The sequence below is a fragment of the Rhea americana genome, unplaced genomic scaffold, assembly GCF_003343005.1.
Source record: "Rhea americana isolate MKP2758 unplaced genomic scaffold, rheAme1 scaffold_143, whole genome shotgun sequence".
Classification (NCBI taxonomy): Eukaryota; Metazoa; Chordata; class Aves; order Rheiformes; family Rheidae; genus Rhea; species Rhea americana.
This window is the reverse complement of record NW_028185517.1, coordinates 837,713-859,014: the sequence shown is the minus strand read 5'-3', so window position 1 is coordinate 859,014 and position 21,302 is coordinate 837,713. Positions and strand designations below refer to the sequence as shown.

General features: G+C 54.2%; 1 protein-coding gene across 2 annotated transcripts in view; it reads left to right on the top strand.

Annotated features, from left to right (window-relative positions):
- Nucleotides 1-21,302, top strand: part of AGRN (agrin) — a 128,557-nt gene that overhangs the window by 42,238 nt on the left and 65,017 nt on the right. Inside the window, exons 2-3 of one of the 2 annotated variants that reach the window (XM_085298957.1) lie at nucleotides 3,288-3,308; nucleotides 18,707-18,754. In XM_085298957.1, coding sequence (XP_085155083.1) covers nucleotides 3,288-3,308; nucleotides 18,707-18,754 — 69 coding nt within the window. Of the gene's footprint in view, nucleotides 1-3,287; nucleotides 3,309-15,792; nucleotides 16,840-18,706; nucleotides 18,755-21,302 lie in introns of those variants that run through there. The other variant, XM_085298958.1, reaches the window with a different exon arrangement.

Below are 21,302 nucleotides of genomic sequence, written 5' to 3'. Positions count from 1 at the left end.
GTCCTAGTAGAGTAAGAGGTTTTCMTAGGAGTTCACAAGAGTATTCAGGAAAAGAGCCCTAACTAAACTGCACCTAACCAGCGTTGTCAAGGCTGTGGTATTCCACAGCCAACACATCTCAGTAGCCTTGGGCTTGTCACTTGATCTGCGTGTCTGTGGAAGGCAATATGACCTGGACCATCTCGCAGACGTGTGAGTGTGATGATGCAGAATGCCCTGCCAGAGGCAGGGCTCCCCTGGCACATCAAGGTTGCACCGCTCAGCCTGGGGGCCCGACTGTYACAAAGCAGTTGGGGACTGCTGGGTGAGAAATGCTGTGTGTAGTAATAGTGATGTGTGACTGAATGTTGTGTGGTGGCTGCTGCCAGGTAGCTGCTGGCTCTCTGCTGTGGTGCCTGAGGTGAATGGGCTGGACTGGGCTGGGAGAGCTGCCTTGCTCCAGCCCGGCAAAGGCTGGGGACTTCAGAAGTCCCCTGCTCAACTGAAATGTCCTCCAGATGGTGCAGTGCCTGACAGTCACCGCTCAGGTCCTGTTCCCTGCAGTGATTGCCTGTCTGGACATTCATATTCTTTCGCTTGACAAGGGATAATTATAAAGTTGAATTCCCTAAAATAYGGCAAGCAGACAGCTTTTTAGTAACCCCAAGCACACCTTGTCCCCAAGGCCACTGCATATGGATGCTCCAGGAAAAGCTTCTAACCCCTCCCTGCACACTGACAAAATGAAGTCTATCCCAAACATCTTGCTACTGCGAGATGCCTTCTTCTTTGCAACAGAGATCCTTAGAGGTGCTGTCTCTGCAAGACAAGGTTTTCTCTGCCATTCTCAAGGGAGCAGTAGAACAGGAAGATGTGGGCTCCATTCCCGTGTCTCTAGCAATACCAGGCCATGCTATTCTGGAGCCCACAGGRGTCATCTCTTCTGCAAGGTGACAAATGGATGTGATGGAGGTGGCATAAGCCACAACACTTTAATTTAGAKGTGTCCAGGTAAAGGAAGGGAGTGCTGCCATTGGACCTTAACATTTCATCTACACTAGAGCTGGCCACAGAATCTTGACTTTCTTTTCTGTTTTCTTCCTCTTTATAAAAATTTAAATCCTAAAATAACTGTGCTGCTCTGGGATGTTTTTAAGCTGTTTTGCCCCCCTCTTTTTCTTYCCTCCATCCCCTAGCAGCTTATAGCTGAGGGGGTTCCTGGTTGCCAGTGGARAGTGCTGCACGTCATTTCCTTGGCGTGGAGCTGGCTCCAGCCCTCAATGCTCACTTTGTTTTCCCCCTAATAGTCTCAGTGAGCTGTCAGGACTCTTCACAGTGTCAAATTACCCATGTCCCACAGCCTGTTGTGCGAGTGCTTGCTAATGTGGCTTGCAGAGTACATGGGAAGTCACAGTGCCTCTTGGCCCGGGTATCGCAGCAGTGGGTAAGGTGCTCTGTTCCAGCTGTGTTTTTGCCTTCCTCTTCCTTCTCCTCCTCGGTGCTGCTTCTGCCCTGTGACCTGGTACTCTCCTTTCCCCCTTCCTGGAGAGTCACCTACCTCTGTCCCCTGCATCCCACCCATCTGGCCTTCCTGCTTCCCTTGGGGCCTTACATCCTTGACCAGCAGCCTTTGAGAGTCCAGTCTGAGAGAAACGCACAAGAAGAGCGCTCCAAACAGCACCTTGCTCTTCACCATCAAGTGGCTAGTGTGCGGTCTTGGGAGGAGGCATAGCACTCTGGGTAGCTGGAAGAACAGGGGTGTGTTGAAAGAGTTGCGTTTCGGGYTAGGAGACACCCGCATTGTGGTGGGACACAGACCTACCTGTGAAGAGGGTCACAACAGATGCTGCATAATAGTCCCTATCTCCACAGGCCTCTRAAATCAAAGCTGTAATGTTTTCAGGATGTCTCTGCTACCATAGATAAGTTACAAATCAATAAACTACAGTCAATAACTATTAACGTTCAGCTCTTCAACTGTCAGTCTTCTCTTTCATCATATACRTTGGAGACATTGTACCATCTTGTGCCCTGGCCCCTAGACTTTAAAGGTAGTTTAGGTCCAGGTGGTGCATTTGGATAGGAGATAGCAAGCTGCAGTGATACAGGAATTTTCATAGAGGAATGTGCCTCATTAATTTGAATGGGAAATATCTCCTGCTTGGTAGCCCATATGGGCAATTGCTTAGCTGAGCTCCATCAACTCCCAAGCATTTAAAAATTACGAGTTTGACTTCAGAAAGTCAGAATATCAGCTTGAAAGTCTGTGAGGCTTAAGTTATGTCTGTACAGTTAGCATACTGATTCCTGAGTTGCTGGCTGCACTTGTTAGGCTTCCTGGGACTTTCTTCAGCTGTCTGTGTAATGAAAGTGTGCAGTCTTTTCCATGGATGAAATCAACCACTTTGCCTAACCCAGCATACTTGGGTTGTGTAGCAGGTAGTCTACTGTCAGGGCTGAGATGTTCTGGGCAGGGTTTCTGTTGTTAGTGTTTTTATGCATTCAGTGTTCTCATTTTGGGGCTTGCCATTTCTCACCTGCTGAGTTGTATATGTTTTTTGACTTCAGTAATGCACAATATCCTCAGGCACCTCAGGGTTCTGCTATTTTCTGGATATCTGCAGGTTTTGAGAGCCCACACATGACATGAAAAACATTGTCTAAATCAATGGGCTAGAAGATGGGAGTGGGAACAAACTTGGAAAGGGCAAATGATGCTCCCAAGATGAAGGCTACTGTCAGAAGTACAAGAGTGGATTCATTGGGAAAACCATGAGCGTATTGCAAAGACGTGGTGGCAGTGACAGCCACAGTGCCCCCTTCCCACCTGTTCATTCACAGCCCACTGTACCCAGCCCTGGACTCGGTATGGGTCTCTGGAGGCATGGCTTTGCTTGGCAGTCCTTGGGTCATGCCACCTCTTAGGAACCTGTTACATGTAGCAAAGTGCTAGTGTCTATTGCACGGTTCTGGCCCTATGAACTTCTCAGTACTGGGGTACTAGTCTTTCCTGCTTCCTCCATGTGAGGTGTTAAAATTGTTGGGTCAGGGACAAAGCATGCATCCCAAGGCATGTATGCCTGCCTTGGCACACATGGCATACTGGAAGCAATCCTCCAGGGTGATCTGGGAGCTAGTGCTCAGCGTGGGCTAGAAGAGGCAGATGGAAACAGTCTCAGATAGTTTTGATGGTGGACCATTGGAGGAGGGAGCTTGGTGGAGGATAGGAAAGCTTTGAAATGGCTGTTTTGTTGTTCTAACTGTTTTGTTCTTTCCTTTTTCTCCTCCCCTTCCCTTGCTTTCTAAAGAACATAGGAAGCTTCTTGCTGGTAAGTGGTGGTGTATCATGCAAAAATACCATCTTATTTTTTTCCATCCACCATCAAACTCACTGGCTAGTTTCAGTCATTTTCCATCCACCTAGGATGTGCTGGAGCAGTAGGAACCTTCTGGAGGTGGGTACCAGCTCACTCATTACTGGGGCCTCTTGGCTGCAGAGCATGTACATACCTCCAAGGGAGCTACTGCTATTAGATCACAGTTTGAGAAACTGCTTTCCCCTGGATGCCGTCTCTGCTAATGGATTGCTACAGCCTAATACTATTGCCTGGGCTCAATTGGACTGATGCTGTGCAAAAAGCAGGTGACAGGCACTGTGGCACTGAGCCTCTAGAGCGCGGTGGAGGCAAAACTGTGATCTAAGGACATCTGTCACCTAGTGCTCGTCCCATATCCAACTCCATCCTCAGCCTCTCACCTTCACCAGTYCATTGGGGAGGGTGGGGGAGAGCACTGTTCTGAATCATACTGGAGGCAAAACTGGCAGTTTTGCTCACTGAACTGGTGTTGGCGTTTCATGGCAYGTGCTGCACCTGCTGTAAGTAATGATCGAGGGAGAAGCATTGCTGCCACGAGGCAAAAGCAGAGGCAATGTTACCTCCCCCGTTGAGCTGTGAAACTGCAGGTATGAGGAAAACACTCTGCAGAAAATTCTTCTGGGCATCTTTTTAGCAAAAGCAAGTGAAGTGTGGATGCAGGTCAAAGTCCCCAAGGTGTTCCTGTCCCTGCTTCTCTGATCCTCTCTGCCTTGTCATTTCCCCAGCACACCAGACTTATCTGCCCTGCGCTGTATTATTAGTGGCTCGTCTCTTCCCCAGCTGTCATCCACGTGGACAGTTGTTTTAGACAGTGAATCCCAGTCATTAAAGCGAGCCATGCATGCATCCCCGGGTGGGCGGGCTGGCTGGCGTGTGAGAGCAGCGCTCAGAGAGCAAGGAGGGGCACGCAGTGGCTGAGTGCAGGCTGGCTGGGTGCCCGTCTCCCTGTGATCCCTGGTGCTGGGAATCCCAGCATCCTGGGAGCCTCATAGCCGGCTCCTTTGTTTGTTGGCCGCAGATACGGAGAGTGCGGGAGGAAGGCGTTTGGCATGTGGTTGGAGCTGGCAGTTCGTCTGCCCCCTCCCCTTGCACGCGTGAGCCTCTGTGCACACACGCTGCCTGGGCGGTGGGTGGTGGGCTCGGGCCGGAGGACAGGGTGGACGGGTGCCTCCCCCTGCCGCCCCCTCTCCCAGGCCCCTGCGCTGGCTTTGCCCACGCAGCCACCCTGCGGTGGCAGTGGGTCTTGGGCCGTTGTTTGCCACGAACAGGCAGCTGTTCCCTGCTTGTAGGGATGCGGCTGGGTGCAGAGGTGTCCAAACGCTGCTCTGTTCCGACTTCAACTTTGGAGCTGCTCCTCTGTTCCCCTTGTGTCGTCCTGAGGCCTTTGATTTCTCTGCTGACCTGCGTACGTGGCTGAATAAACAGGTGGCYGCTTATTGCGACAGGGGCTTGGACAGAGCTGTAGCAGCCCAGCTAGCCCTGGTCTAGGCGTTGTGGCCGACTGCATCAAGCAGGGAAAAGGAGTGACGCGGGGCTGGATTAGCTGTGGCTGAGGAACTGTTTAAAGCTACTTCTGCTRTACTTTCTCCCCATCTTGTGCCCCTCGTTCTGTATAATATACAGCCTGTTTTGCACAGATTGGGCTGGGTAGGCTAAGGGCTTGCTTGGAAACGTACCTCTTCTATAAAAGCACCAGAAGGTGAACAGAGGGACRTAGAAGATCTGCTGGAAAGAACTGGGCCCCTCGCTGGGAGCCGGGAGAGGAGCTGTCCTAGCCAACAGCATCCCCTGCCGGCTCGCGCTCCCCTCGGCTCATGCAGCCGAGAGCTGCCGCAGAAACGGTTATTTTGCGTTGGGCGACGGGACCGTCCTGCTCCCCTCCTGGGTGCTGGCTCCTCCTCTCCGCAGCCCTGACAAGCTTGGGGGACTGGCACAGCGCCGTTCACCRCTCGCGGCACTGGCGTTAATGTTTTATTTACACTGATACGCGGTTGACGGCACAATAATTGGATGCAACCTGCTTTCATCCCTCCCAGCCAGGAGAGATCTTGGGAGGTGAAAAGGTGCCTGGGTTCCTCGGGCTGCCCATTCCCCCAGCGGTGCCATCAAACGGACGAGCCTCTTCCTGTGGTGCTGGTGGGCAACGTCCAAGCCGGGCCTTGGTTGTTCAGGCAGCAGGGTACCATTCCCTTCCCCTGCTTCCCGCAGGCTCCTGCAGCTCTCCCTGCTTTCTCAGGCAAGCTGGAGAGCCCTCCGCGCCTCCCCGAGGGCACGGCAGGCGCCCGTTTCGACTGGGCACGCTTCCTTCCTCCTGCCGAGTTGCATGCTCGCCCTCTCTTCTTTTCGCGCTGGTCCGCGCTCCCTGAGGAAGCGGCTCGCGCTGGGTTTGCCTGAGCACCACCACCACGAAGCCACGCGACAAGCCCTGTGTCCTTGCATGCTGCTACTGGTGGAATAGTTTTGTCGCCTCTTGCCTTGTTGGTAGTGTCTGGCCCCGTGCAGTCCCAGGAGGCCTGCGTCACACCGCTCTGCGGCTCTTGTGGCTTGTCTGGTTTATGGGAAGCAGTTAGCAAMGCTCGGAGGGTAGCCGCTAGGAGCTACTCCGTTTTGGCAGCTGCACCAGACTGCTTGGACCAGGGCCTGGGGCCAGCGCTTCTGTCTGCAGAGAGTGCTGGAYGCAGCCACAACCCGCTGGTCGTCCCAGAGCCGCTCCGCTGCGAGAGCAGGGCGTTGCTGGAGCTTTGCTCCCTTCTTCAGTGGCCCCAGCTGGCGCTGGCTCTGGCACACTGCGTTGCTCGAGGGTGCACGTTCTTCTCCTTCGACTGGAGAGGTGCAATGAGGGCATTTGATTGCTGTGACACGGCCTGTGGCTTGGGCTAATGATCAGGGCTGAACCCTTGGGGAAGTTGCTRCTCCCCTGCAGAGCCCTAGCTTGGGAGAGATGGCAGAAGCTGCTAGGCTGCTTCTTGCCACCTTATTCAGCTCCTCTCTACAGCAGCTCTAGCTGAAGGCCAGCAAGCCCTTTTCTAAATGCTGCTCTTAGCACTCCCTCTACCCACAGCACTTTGTAAAGCCAGCACTGGCAAACAGAGGTGTTCCTGCGGCCAGCGAGTCTCTGCCTTTACGATGACTCTGCCTTTGACTCTGCCTTTACGCCTTTACGTTGAGGTTATGCTGGCCATTTCTCCTCGCCCTCACTGTTACTATTTAACTCCTTGAGGGCTGGGTGGATAGAACTGAAAGCATTGCGGTACACTATCTTTACTTTCAAGTTCTCTGCATGGCTGATCTGACTTGTTCTCTCACCAGTTGTCTTTGCTGGTGTGCCTGTAGGACTCTAAGACCTGCATGAGGTTATCAGCAGTATCCTAATTCTAGTACTTTTGGACAGTTGTAGTGTGAGGCATATAGGTATCTCCTGTTCCTGGAGGATGCCATTCATTGTCTAGAGGCGCTTGGGTGACAGGTGTTTTATCTATGGGAAGGTATCTCAAGTGCCAGGAATGTGTGCTAATTTTAGCCTGTTTGGTGTTTGCTCCAGAAATGAGCCATTCGTTTCATTGTTTGTTTTTCAGCTGCTTTTTCCTGCTTGTTTCCCTCCTTCCCCTTGACATGTTATTACACCCTTTAGGAACTCTACAACACCAGCTGATACTCGCACCCTGTTGCAGATGAATTAGTTTACATCAGCTTTCAGAGCAACTGGTGTGGGTTTGGGAAAGAGTTGGCAGAATTCTCTTTTAGTAGCTCAGCCAAGTCAATTAGCAAATGGAGAGGAAGAGAGGCTGAATGCTTGGATGGTTCATTCTCAGCCAGTCCAATAGTCAGGCAAGACTCCTATTCCTTTAGTGGAAGCGATCGATGCTACCACGGGGAGACAGTAGCCGCAAGAATTTAGCTCAGAGCAGAAACCCAAGGCAGGTTTTAGGCTGCTGAAGGGTTTTGGAAGGTTTTTGTTTGTTCTTCAGCATGGTGGTGGGGAAGGGAAGCTGTTCCCCTGTTGTTCTACTGTAATCCTCTCCATGCTATGCTCTCACATCACATCAGTCAAGATGTTGTGAGCAGCACTGCGCTGTTTACAGCTTGCCTCCTGGCTTTTGGATGGAGTTTCTTGTCTCGATGTGAAGCCTGAACCCATTCGGTGGGAGCGGCAGGTGGCAGTACGAGACTGAGAGAGAGCYAGCTCAGCACTGAGCTGTGGAGGCTGCTGGGCCGGGGCATGCTGTCTGCTACGTTTTCAGTCTGGAGGGATGAAGATGAATAGACTGGGCTGCAGCTCCAGGCAGGCTTCTGGGATTAGGGTTAGCGCTGTAATGCTGCATGCACACAGCCACTGACCCGCATAGAGTRTAAATAAGCAGGATGCAAAAAGAGGGAGATGGGCTTGAGGGGACTTAATCTCCTTACTCCATCCCAGCTGCTGCTTTCTGTGTTGATCCTGAATGCAGATCCTGCAGTTGTCCTGTGAGCATAATGAGCTGATGGACAGTGTTGTCTTCCCTGGGAACCTCAGCGGGTGGCTGCTGTAGGCTTGCAATCCCTAGGGCAATGTCTGGGTGTGGAAAACCCTCTTGGGTTGTGTGTGCAAGCCTGGTAACCTCACTCAGAGCTTGCAAGCTGAGCTTACTCCCTTGTGTGCCACCAGCTAACCTGGTCTGTTGGGTCTGGGAGTGATACCAGTGGGGTCTCAGCAGTTCCTGCAGACGTTCATCTAGGTGCAGGGGCTCACATTTGCAAAGGCGGAGGATGACAGAGCTGGACAAGGACTGTGTGGATTCCTGGGCTGGAACAGCAGGGAGTTACGTGGCTTAGTGCTGAGATGCACAACCTCCGTCTCCCCTGGAATTGCTTTTGCTTTACTRTGTGTTTGGTAAGAGCAGCCTTATGCTCTTACTTTTGGACACTGATTTCTACRTGCAAACTGTGTTTTAAAGCAATTGCCTTTTATTCCCTCCTTTTTTAATAGGAGGAGGCAGAGATCTCCTAAAACCTGTTCTTTGTTGCATTTGGTGCCTAGGTGGAACAGATGTGAGCTTTGTGCTGTGTTTGTGTCGGGGTGGGGGGTGGACACGCATCTGCTAGTGGAGGGGCTCTCACTGTTGTGATACAGTGTGCACACATGTTGTGGCTTGCAGACCACYAGCTCGAAGAAAGGCCTGTGGTTCCATGACAGTGAGTTGTATTCCCTAGTGCGCACGTGTGGCCTGCTCTAATGCTTCACGCACAAGCGTTCCTAAGTAGGTCTGGAATACACCTGTGTAGTCCAGAGATGTGTGGAAGGAAAGGGCTTTCATGGGAAGTAAGGGCTCTCAGTATGTGGCCCCCAGGAAGAGTGACTGGGCACTACAGGGTTGAGTGAGACGGTGGAACCCAGCAAGGATAGCACGGCAGCTGCYCGGGCCTTCAAGGCCCGTCATGCCCTGTCTCCCAGGACATCGGGAWCCTCCATGGAACGCCCTTGCCTTGGGCTCACGGGTGGATGCCCCATGCAATTCCTCCCTCTCCTGTGGCACCAGAGCAGGGGGGTCTGTAGGGTCTGTACCGGTTAGCTGAGTCTCCCTTTTTCTCGCTGCACCCCTGGCCATGCCTGTGGCTCTCCTGATGGAAGAGGTAGTACCTCTTCCAAGGAGACTCACTGGTGCTTTCATTTCCAGTAGGAGTGGTGTTTGCTGAGGCCCTCTCTCTCTCCTGCACAGATGCTTTAGAGGCTCATGAAAGCTCTTAAGAGAAGTCAAATGAGCTTAAGGAGGCCAAAATGCCTTTGTTAAGCTTTCTAGTATGTCAGTGCAGTGTGCCAGGGGACCTATGGTTTGCAGCACCCCTTGTTTCCATCTGTCGTCTCAGATTTGGGAATGTAGTGCAGCCTCATTCTAGCTATACGCTTCCACAGCTTTGTCTCCCTGCCCTGCCAGAGTAACAGAGCTGTGCAGCTTGTCCTGTGAAGGCTGCACAGCCTCATGCCTGCAGCAACAAATAGCCCTGGCCTTCAAACTGGTTTAATTCTGGCTGCTTTGGGACAAAGTCATTAAGTTGGAGGGGAAAAAAAACCTCATCAGAGGAGGCAGCCAGGCACCCTAGTCCGGCATGGTTGTTAATTAGGAATGGTGTGAATTAGCACCACTTTCCAGTCCCAGCACACACAGCCAACTTGGCTGCAAGGTCCCATGCCCCAGACCCATCTTGCCTGCATTCTCTTGCCTCCATCTCTACTCCCCCCTTTGCCCCCCATCTTTGATAGGGTTGAAAAGCTGTTTATTTCCAAGCACTGCTCAGCAGGAGTCGAGCTGGGTCCTGCCAAGTGTTAAATGAAGTAATCAAAATCCCCACTTTCTCCCCCTCTCTCTCCTTTCTCTGTAATGCTGGTAATTAGCCTGTAAAACTGCAGGAGGAGATGGGGAAGAGAGTGCGCTAATGTCTTCTCCAAGCTCCCTCCTCCTCCTCCCCCAGGAGGAAGTTGCAAAATGGCTCTCTAGGCACTGGGTGCTGTCAGATAAATCCCATTTAGCTCCGTGCCAAACAAAATTAGAGAGAAGSGAGCCAGGTGGGGAGTCTGCCTGACAACTGCAGGAGCTGGGGGCTTCTGCAAGGTCTGTAGCTCTGTGAGGAGGGAGGACTGACAGCAGTCAGTCAGCTCCCAAAGGAGGACTGATTTTTAGTCTTTTGTGTTGTTGTCTGTCACCTGGTAGGCAAGAATGAGGAGTTGTAGGAAGTGAAACTATTGTCATCTGTTGTTCTCGCTTTCCAAGTAACTGGTGATTTGGGGGTACTGAGATTGGGGGTGCCCCCCAAAATGCATTTAAGCCTGCTCCCCAGCCTACATCCATGGTCAGTGCAAAGATGCAAGGCACCCTTGGGTGATGCTTATCCCAGCGCTTCTTGCCCGGCCAAGTGCTCGTGTGCCGTGACCAGCAAGGCCCTGCGATGGAGTACATGCCTCCTGCCGGCTCTGTGATTCAGAAGCGAGAGGATGAAACTGCCGTCCTGTCAAACTGAGCACAAGCAGTTGCAGCCACCCTTCTGGCTGCGTGCAGCGTTTTGGCAGCAGCTGTGACAGCCTTGCTGYGAGTACTCAGAAGTAAACCCATTAACGGCACTAGACCTTAAAGTGGTTGTTGACCACGCAGAGGCCTTAATGCCCTTAATGCATTAAACACTTTCATTTAGAAAATTGGGCAGGGGGAAATGTGAATGTGCTCAAAAAATAGTATTTTCCTCTCTGTAACAGAAGAAAGCAGCTGTGTCTGAGGGTGTTAAATTGGGCCTGCTGTCCCCCTGTCCCTCCTGCCCCTTTCCTGTCAGATGTGGTGACTTTCTGCCCCTTGCWCCCTGCTAGGGTTGGCCCTCTGAACATCTGCAGCCTTAGTGAGGCCGAAGGAGGAGAAAAGGGAGGAATACCACCAGTGTGGATGCGTGGCATCGTTCAGAGTGAGGATGTTGGACAGTCAGCGTGGCTTAGGGAGGAGCCCCTGTAGCTCAGTGAATCATCTCTGCCCAGGGCTAATTAGAGTATGGACTGAGCGGGGTGCAGATGTAACGGGAGCCTGGAGGGTTATAGGAACCAAGCTGTCCCCACATCGCTGTGCACTGGGGTGCCTTTCTGCCTGTGCACAAAGGCCCCTTTCTCCCTTAGGTTGGCTGAGCCCAAACGGYCCAGACCTAGCTCTGCTGGGCTCGCTGGCTGGCTCTTCTCAGTTCTTAACTGCTGACTGAAGTAGATGGAGCCAAAGGTGGCTTTCATGTGCTTTTCCACATTGTTAATTTTTGCTGTATTTTTCTGTCTGATCCCTGGTACGCTGGCATTGGAGAAGCGTGAAGGAAAGGACTCAGTATGCTTTGTTAATTAGGAATGGTGTGAATTAGCGTGGCCGGCAGAGGGAGCGGAGCAGGGAGACTTGCTGTCCCTGGGCGCTGTAGCTGAGAGAAAGGATGCCGGCATTGTGAACTGCCGTATTTGTTCGCGAGTACGGATGTGCTCACGGACCTCCCCTGGGGAAGAGGGGGTAGCGGACAGAACTGAGGACCCACGTGGACCAGGCAAGTGCAAGGTCTCCCCACTGCAAATAGCTCTTCTGGCTGTAACATCTCCTCTGAAAGAGTCACAAGAGGCAAAAGTATTTTTGTTGGTCTTGCTCAGGAAGGTGATGCACTGGTCTCTTTGTGCTGGAGTTTGAACCTGCCTCCTCCAGGACACACAGACTGTTCAGAGCTGATACAGTGCTGCCCCTAAAAGTGGCCCCTGGATGGCTGGAGGGGACAGAGTCCCTGCAGACCTGGGAAGAAAGGGAGTACTGTGATGTGGCTAATTTGCATGTGTAAACATGAACAGAAAAGGATGCAAATGTGCTTGCTTTCCCTTTGGGATTTTTTCCATCTTATTTCTTTATCCGAAGCCAAGCCTTTGGCCTTAGCCCCAGTGTGCTGGAATTGCCAGGGCAGCGTGGCTCTGAAACCCTAACAATGTGGGGATGTGGAGCTGGGCCAGGAGAGTGGAGAGGAGAGGGGTGCTCGCCATCCAGCGTGCAGCACTGCATTGCCATGGCTGGGCCTTCAGGCAGCACTTGGCATCCSTTCCTTGGGGAAGGACACTAAGACCTGGCCAAACTGGCAGCATGGTGATCAAGGCACTCTGCTGTCGTCTTTGAGAAAGGCTTGTCCTGTGTAATACTGCAGAAATTCCCAGGGGGCTGCTGTAGCCAGTGGAGAAATTGGGGAAAAAAAGCCAATAGTAGAAAGGCTTGAACTTAGCCACTTGGTTGAAACAGTACTGGGGTTCTGGCTAGCTGGTGTGCAAACAACTGGTGTTGGAGGAGCACATGGGATCCACATGCAGTGAGGTTAGAGGTTCTCAGTCTAGTTGCCAGGGCACTCTAGATTGGCATGAGGACAGATGAGCAAATTGCAAAACACACCTGATGAACAACACCCTGGAACGGTGTTGTGCTGCTCCAAGCCCTGAGATGTGAAGCTGGCCCTATGGCCTCTTTTGCCAAATGAGAGGCCCTTTTTAATCTGGCTAATCAGTGCTCTTTCTGGCAGAGGGTTTTGCTTCTGAGGAGGTGCCTGAGATGGTTTCCCAGATCTACTCAGGAGATGATGCCTGGCAGAGCATTTCTTGCAGAGCCCTCATAGCAATTATGCTCTCAGGAGCTCTTGGCAGCTCCTCTGTGTGTCAGGAGGAGAATGGCTCGCAGGGTACACTCCAAAATCTGCCTTAGTGCTYGGATGTGAGGCAATCAGGCACCCTGCTTGTGTGGGCCCTGCTCCTAGCAGGGTGGTTAGGATGCAGCCCATGCAAGCTGGGATTGTGTTCTGCAGGTCCCCAGGGAGGGGAGGGAACGATGCAGGTTTAAAGAGGAACAACGTCTGGGGCGTGACTTGGATTTCTTTCCTCCTCTCTCCATTTTTCTTTTACCCTGCAATGCTCTTGGAAAGTTGCATCTACAGGAGCAGGATCTTCAGGACGTTCCCCAGACTGTCTCTCTAGCAGAGARGAGTAGTGTGATTTCTGTGGTGGTGTTATAGGACAGCTTGTGCCTGTAAGGAGACTCAGTTACCTGCTGACCCGTGGTGCATGAGATGCCCTGCTGAAGGACCACCTAGTCTTCCCAGTATCTCCTCACTGGAGGGGCGAGTAGGTGGAATCAGCTTTAGTGTTTGTGCCCCTCAGGCTTCAGGTGAAAAGCCAAGGTGATGGAGGGAGGGGCAGCCCAGCAGAAGCAGGCTGGGGCTGGGAGGGATATGTGCCGCTAGCGAAGGTTGTTCTGCTTTCATTCTCAAGTTCTTGCCTTTTGGAGGAGTGGGTGGTGGGTGTCTAACCAGCTGGGCTTCTCCACAGRAGAAATGAGGGCTGTGCAGTCTTGAGTTGCTGGCAAACTAAATATAGCTCTTCTGCAGGGAGCTATGGCACCAAGCCATCCTGGTGGGAGAGGAGAGCAGTGCCGCATCGTGGGGCAAAGCCTCGACTGAGGCCTGCATGGCAGCTTCTGGCAGGCGCCAGGAGGAAGCTATGCTTCCCTTCCTGACTGCATCTGTGGCCTGGTGTAAAGCTAAGCAAGCTGGGAAAGGCAGGAGGAATTTAAAGCAACTTCTTTGCCGTGGGCTTCTCTGTGTGACCACAGTGGAATTCCCCCACTGCATCATTTCTGCAGTGCTCATCTTTCCCTGTAAGTATGAGATGTGTGTTTGAGGGCTTCTTCCTCTGCTGTGCCCAGGCCCTGCCTGTGATACTGATGGGGTACAGGCAGTCCATCAGCAGGATTTGGAGGGCAAAAGAAGCCCCAAGAATCCTCCTGTCCTATGGCCTGCATAATGAACCAGCCTCTGAAGCCATAGGTCTGCATTTGGTCAGCTCAGATTTCCTTTCTTACAGCTATGCTGTGGGAGGGCTTTCCTCTCTCAAAGGTGTCCTCCCCCCCAAGTCTCTAGAGTTGGTTGTTTCTTCCTCCATAGTGAGGAAGAGCTCAGCCTGTCTTCAAAGAGCCATGTGTGCCTTARAAACAAGAGAGCAGGTCATGGTGCTCTAGATGCATGGTGCAATAGGCAGGAAAACAGCTTACCTGGCACGTGTAGCACCAAGGATGCTGTGTAACCAGCAGCGGGGTCTGGGTGGGGTGGTGCTGTGGGGAGCAGGTAGAGTGTGCGGTCCATGGACGCCTGTGCTTGTCTTGTGGTTCAGGCCTGGGTTTCACACTTGAAAGCGTGCGCAGGCATCACTGCTTTCAGCACCGGCTTGCAGCTGCATTGACCTGCCCTGATGTGTTGCTCTGTGCTGGTGCCCCGTTGCTGGTGCTTCGGGTTGTCTCTTGGCCCTGGCACAACTTCTCTCTGCTCTCCTCCATCACACCAGGTGGATGTGGTGGTGGTGCCAGTGCAGACCCAGTGCATGCTTTGATCCTGCTCCAGCTGGATCCCTGCCTCCCCTGTGCCTGCTTTGCCACCTGGATGGCACCCGGGCCTGCTCCCGGCGCCCCGGRCACTTGTGGGAGGGTTCCTGCTGATCTGGGTGGCCTTCCAGTCAGGACCTTGCTCCCTTAGTCCTTTCCGTCACTCTGAGATGACGCCAGAGTGTGTAATTTTGTCTTCATCTCACTGGCTCTCTAGAATAAGTATCTTTAAAATCCCTAGTTACTATTTTTAATACTTTTTTCACAGACCTGCTGTGCTGTGGCCTTCCGCCCCTTAGTTAAAAGCACGCCGCGGAGACTCGTGCCGCCGCCGCTCTCGGGGCTCTCCGGCCGCGCTGCCGGGAGGAGGAAGGGCAGAGACGTGTCCGCGCCGTGGGGCGCGGGGCCTTCCCCGTTCGGGGCTGGGGGAGGCGGCGGAGGCTGGGGCCGGGTGGGGAGGGGGCTCGCGGGAGGCACGGAGAGTTTTGACAGCGCAGTCTCCGCCTCTCTCAGTATCTGTAGCTCACGAATGAGAAGGCGGAGAGGGGTGGGAGGAAGAGGAGGGGAGAGGCCCCCCCCTCCCGTGCCCTCGCTGGGAGCAAGGGAGAGGAGCGCGGACTAGCCCGGCCGCCTCCTGAGCAGTGGCCGCGGCAGCTCGCCCCTCCGCCCGGGGCGAGCAGGAGGCGCGCGGGCGCTCGCGGCCCGGGGCGGCGGCGGGGGGAGCGGACCCGCGCGGAGGTACCGGGCGCCCGGCCCCCTGCCTGGGCGCCGCTGCCCGCGGAGGAGAGCCCCAGGAGCCGGGGCAGAGCGCTCCCCGCGGCCTCCTCCGCTTTGTTCGAGCCGCCGCCGGGGCGAGCCGGCCGGCCCGGCGCCCGCGCGCGTCGCCGCGGCTCCCGTTCCCCCTTCTCCCTCCTGCTCGCCGCCCCTTGCCGGCAGCGCGGCCCTTCGGGGGGGGCTCTCGTCGCTCTGTGCTTGCTGGAGGGAGGGGTCCCAGCGGGGACGCCCCGCCGCCGCGGCGGGGGCGCCCGGAGCGGGACGGACGCTGACGGGGGCTCCGCGGGCGGCACGGGGCGGGTGGAGGTGACGCGGTCGCCGGAGCCGTTTTCCTCCCGTGCTGTATTGTTCGGTGCCGCGCAGCCCCAGGCGCGCGCGCCGTAGACCCTGGGCTCCGGAGCCGGGTCTCTGAGCTCCCTCCGCGTGTGGCCCGCCCGGGCGGCGCCGGCTGCTCCCCCGGTAGCTTGCGTGTGCATGCGTGTGATCCCTTCATGCCCGGCTCGGCGAGCAGCTGGACTCTCTCTTGGAAGGACTGGCATGTCAGAGCAGCGTGAGGAGGGGAGCCGGCCTGCCCCGGCYGCCGCCGCGGAGCTGACCGCAGCCGCGCTGGGCAGCGTTTCTCTCCGCCGGCAACGTTTGAGAAGCGACTGCCCGCGGAGGAGGAGAAGGCAGGCTGCGGCCGCGTGCTGGAGCGTGAGCGTCCGCCCGTGCTCGCCGGAGGGGTGGGAGGGTGCCAGGGATCTGGCACCCGGCTCGCCTGGAGAGAGGCGGAGGGGGAGAGCTGTTCTCCGGCTGCTCTCAAGGAAACCGGAGCTGAGCGGGGATGGATCTGCCGTTGCTTTGAARGGTGCTTCAGTGTGGAAGGAGGACCTCCTGTCCTCACCGGCGGTGGGGGCCAACTGAGTTACGCTGGCTGCTCCTGGCACCTGGCTACGGGGACTTGCCCTGGAGGGTCAGAAGTCGGTGAGCATGGGTGTTCCTGCCCCGGAGGAGGTACAGCTGTAGGAGACGTGTGGGCAGCAGAGGAGGCTCGGCGTTCCTGGAGCAAGACCGACCGTGCATCTGAATGGGGAGCTGAGAGGCAGCCGCACGCCTGTCAGAGCAGCGGGACCTCCCTGCCTGTCCCCGCCGAAAGGATACGGATTCTGGTGAGGCTGTCCTGCGCTGGCATCACTCGTGCTGTCTCTGTCCTGGCCCTAATCTCAGGAATCGGTGTGTTGGTACTGCAGCTGCCTCCCACCATCTCYGCGCCAGGAGCAGCTTGTCCCTGTCCCAGCAGGCTGGGCTGCAGAAGTTGAGCTCTCAGCACTCTTGCTTGGGGTTGTTTAGTTTGCTTTCTGCTGGCAGCTGTGGATCAGCACCTCCCCAGCTGGAAGAGGGACTGACAGCGCCTCTCCGGAACAGGCTCAGATCCTGATGCCCAGGCTGGATCTCTGAGATGGCAGATGTGGGGACAATCTCTCGCTGCTGAAAGTGACCCTGGCCAGCCCTGCCCACCTGCTAGCAGAGGATGGGAACTTCTGGGAAAACTTAGGTCGTGTGGCTGCTGAAGAAAGACCGGAGGGGGGAGGAGGGCATCCGTTTGCACCCTGTGGCTGCTCTGCCTTGGATGGGCCAGTGGCAGGCTGAGCCTTGGCCCACAGCGTGACGGCCAAGCATGACGGCTTGCCAGTACCCCATGGCACCAGGGGCCTTAGAACGGGACCGGATGTACCAGCACAAAGTGTCCTTGGTGGTGCGTTATTTCATGATTCCATGCAACATCTGCCTCATCCTCCTGGCCACCTCCACACTGGGATTTGCCGTGCTGCTCTTCCTCAATAACTGTAGGTGTCCTATGGCCGCGTGGGAGGAACAGGGGGAGGGAGAGAAAGGGGTTAGAGCAGGCCAGCGTGCCTGCACCTCTGATGCTGGTGGGGAGCTGTCTGAATTTGGACCTCCTGTTAGCCCCTGCCATCACCAGCTGGGCTCTGCCCTGCGCTGGGGGGTCTCATCACTTGCATGTTGTGGTCTCGTCATGAGCTGAGGAGGCGGCAACCTGCTCTGTAGCTCTGTCCCACTTCTCTCTGAGACGCCGTTTGCCCAGAGCTGCGAAGAGGAGAAGCAAAGGTGGATGTGCAAGTGTGTCCCAGCTCCCGCCATGCATGTTACACTCCTGCTCTCATCTGTGTGAGCATTCTCCTGCATCCCTTCCAAAATGCTCAGCTCCCCTCCCTCCTGCTGCTTGAGGTCTGAGTGTGGGTGACTCCTGGGGAGAACAGGGACTTGGCCATGTGGGAGGTGAGGGGAGAAACATGGGCTACTAGGAGTCCTGATCTGTGCAAGGGTTTCTGCTACTTCCTTGTCACAGGCAAACTGCTGATCCTTTTGGGGCCCTGTCGCTATGTATGGTGAGTGGGAAGTGCATCTCCTAGACTGCTACAGGGTTCCTATTCTCTATTTACTCTCATTCTGAAGAATCAGAAGAAAGTTGGGCAAGATGGAGGAGTTTTCCCTGGCTGGGCTGTTGATCTGATCTCTAGCATGACAAGTAGATTGCACACATGGGTGTGGATATATCTATGTATTGCTAGCCACTCTAGGCACTGAGCGCCATTGCCTTGACCTTGCCCAGGTGTTCATGCTCCCAAGTCCCAGCTTTTCCTGGGCACAACCTGTGAAGGAGGACTCTTTTATTCAGTAGTGTCTTTGATCTCCCAGGCCAGGACATGCCAATACCTGCTGTGAGAAGAGTCTTTAGAAGGCAGGTGGGGCTTTGTGCTGGAAGTCTTGCTCCCCTGGCTACAGGATGTGCTGCTTCTCCTGGTGTGTGTGGTTAAAAAAACTCTGTAAAACTGGTAAAAACAAATGAATGCATTTAAAAAGCACTGTCCAAAGCAGGGCATCGGCAATGGAAGAGAAAGAGCCTGGCCAGTAAGGAAAAGGTTTGTCATCTGCCACAGGCTGGCTTTACTGCTGTGGGCATGTCACTTAATAGATGGTGGAAAGGAGGGGGCAAAATTTGAAACAGGCTTCAGGATGTTTCCCATTCTGGACAGACAGAGCCTATGGAGCCAGACATTGGCTGAGTGAACCTCTTGTCCCCCCCTGCTTAATCAGTTGTTACCAGATGGAGAGGGAACTGTACCACTGTGTTCTCGGCTCCTGCTGTCATGCCCTTGGGAGCCTTGCTCTTCTGCTTCTCCAGGCTACCCTTTCTCACCACCATCATCTCCACCTTCTTGTTTAGGAGGCTGCAGCTTTCCCCCAGCAATGTCCCTGCTCAGCCAGAATCTGTTCCTTGGGAGATGCTTGTGTGAGAGGTGGTGGTGTGGTTTGCATTGTGGCCTTGGTGAAATGGTCTGAAGCAGCCCCTAGCCTGAAAATTACAGCTACCTGCAGCCCTGATGGAGGCCCTGTCCCCTCACTGGTACAGCTAGTCGGAAGAAAACTACTCCTAGAAGAAATCTAGAGCTACTAGGTCCCAAGCAAGAGTTGCTGCACTGATGCAAGTGGGAGAGCCAGGGCTCCTGGGAGCTGTTCTGGCCTCTCCCTGCTTGCTGTGGGACACTGCTTATGTGGGGAATGGTGTGCTGATGGGCTAAAACATCGGCCCAAAGGCCGCCACCGGGGTGAGGGGTGGGGGTGAGGGGGAGGAGCGAGCACACAGAAAGGTACCTAATAGCCCTGTGCTCTTTTTTTGTTTCTTTACAGACAAGCCCAATAGTTATTTTACCCAGACACCGCCAACCCCACGAGATGGTAAGTACGCGCAGTTGCTTGCTGGAGCTTGGTTCGTGCACTCAGGACGCACTCGAAAGCAAATCGCTTGAGCCTCTTGTGCTTCTTCCAGCTGACGATGGAGATGCACTTCCCTGACCCAGTGATCTGTTTTGCAGCCTGACTCACCTCACCTCTCTCTCCCGGAGCAGTGTCGCAGCTCCTGCAGACGTGTGCTCCCTTCCCTCTGTCCACTGGGCTGCCCACCCCCGCCAGGTGGTGGGTTTTGTGCACGAGGAAATAGGCTGAAACAGTGCTCTGCCTCGCTTGGTCCCCAAATGTTTTTGGTGTAGCCTGGTCAGCAGTGCAAGCATCAGAGCAGCCCGGGTCAGTGAGTGAGAATGCTAGTTTCAGTTTGTGGGGCCCAGAGGTTGAGGACTGTCTCATCTTGGCCTGGGCAGCTGCCATCCCTCCCTGCCACCCTCCACGCAGCCCTGAGAAGACGCGGGGGCTAAGCGGGGAGGGACAGCTGTGCAGGGGAGCGATGGGGACACAGCGTTTCCCTGGAACTGCCCGCTGCCTCAGTGGCTCCTGCTCCTGCTGCGAACGGAGCGGAGTGAGCTGCGCTGATCCATGGTAGCAGGAAGTCAGATAGAAAGCAGGTAGGAAACTGCAGCACAAGCACGTTGGGTATGGGCTGAGCAGCTCAGGGAGGGGTGCTTTTGCAGCTAGCACAGGTTGCAGAGAGACTATTTTCTGTTTGTTAAACCGCTGTTTCTGCTGAGCAGTCAAAGTCAAATCATCCCAGCCCATCCAGTCTTGTATCTGTTGGCTACTAATGCTGTACAAATGCTACAGAAAATCTGTTGGGCTTATGCTCCAGCTGGCAAAAGGTTTCAGCTTTATCAGCAGTAGGAATAAAATGGAAAATGGTGTTCAAGTGGATATCAGGTACGTGTACAGCCCTGGCCATAAGTGATATGGACATGGGATTGTAACCTAGCCCTCGTTCCTTTCCAATTTGCGCTGGGTAGCAGAGACTTTTTGTTTATGGATTTTAACACCCACCTTTCCATCCCCCAATTTTGACCTTACAGGACACGGGGCAGTTGGTACCTTCCGTGTCCCCAGGAGATGGACTCTGTTCTTCCAGAGCTAATAGTCCTTACATGATAGTGCAGATGGGGGAGAGAGCTGGGTTTCCTGTGGGTTTGCTTCTTTCCCTGTGCCTTGGCACTGACAGGGTCTCTCAGCTGTGCATTCCCTAGTGTCTGATAAGCGGTGTGCTCACAATACACCTTTTCTCTAAGCTAGGGCTTTATTAGGTCTTTTGGTTTCACAGAGTTTTAGGAACTTTGTTTTTGAGGCCACACGGCTATCAGCTGTTCTCAGCAGGCTCAAAAGCTGTTGGGTGCAGGCAGGCAGCATGCGTTCAGATAACGTCATTCTAGGAGCCTTCTTTCCTCTGAAAATCAGGCTTAAAATCCCCTGCTTTCTGCTGGCAGGCTGTTCAGTCACCTTCCCCATCCTCCCTAGCTTTATGTGCACAGATAAGATCCTAATAGAAAACTGCAGCCAATTAATAATGTGTTTATTTGTTTCTTTCTTTCCCTGATGGGGGTGGGGAAAGAGGCGGGGGAGAAACGGATGCTAGATAAAATGTGATTAATCTATAATTGGACCAGAGGAGGCATCTAACGTAAAAATAAAAGCAAACGTAGGTGTAATTCCTAGCTTAGGGCTCCAAAATATTAGCAGCCCATCCCATCTAGATGACACGTTCCAGAAGATCTCTGGTCCCCGCAGAGAGGAGCTGGGAAGGCACCACCCTTGGTGGTTTGCCAGCTGAGGTTCCTCCCTTTGCAACCCTGAAATGGTGCATGTTCCTCTTGTAAAAGCTTGTAATTTCTGCTTTGGGAAGCTTTTTTGGGTAGAAGGGAGCACAGAGTGGAGGGAAGAAGAAAAACCCAAAAGGGGATGGTTCCAGCCTCCTCCTGTGCTGGAGAGACTGGTAGTGTTCATTGCTTGTATTAGGCTTAGAGACATCGCTCTGGGCCTGCAAATGCTCTTTAGATATGTATGTATTCCATGACTTAATGGGGCCATGCCTCTGCTTTTAAACTGATCAAGTGCTGAGTGTTGCTGAGTGAGGGCCACAGCTTTCTCTCCCTGGGCTTGCACTCCCGTCATGGCTTTGGTAAAGTTAGAAGTTATGCTAACAGGATCTGTGCCTAGGTTGTCCTACTGATGGGCTTCAGTTTAGAGAGGTGGCTGATGGGTGGTTTAACCCTTCTCTCCGTCCCACAACTAGCTCTGAGAGAGATGGGCAAGGGAGGGACCTCTCTGTCACTGCATCACATTCATTTTCCCCAAGCCGTATGTGGTAGTGTGACAAAAAAGGCTGGCAAGGATTCAGGAGGTGTGTGCTCTGGGGCAAGGGGCTGTGTCCCAGGAGGCAGAGTGTGATAGTGCCAGTGTCAACCAAAGCAGGCTCAGGCAATTGRTTTTTCTCCAGCTGTGCTCCCTTAAGGCTTGCTGCCTCTTTATTTTCCGGGCCAGATTCTGAGCTACTACAAATCTGCCTGTTTCT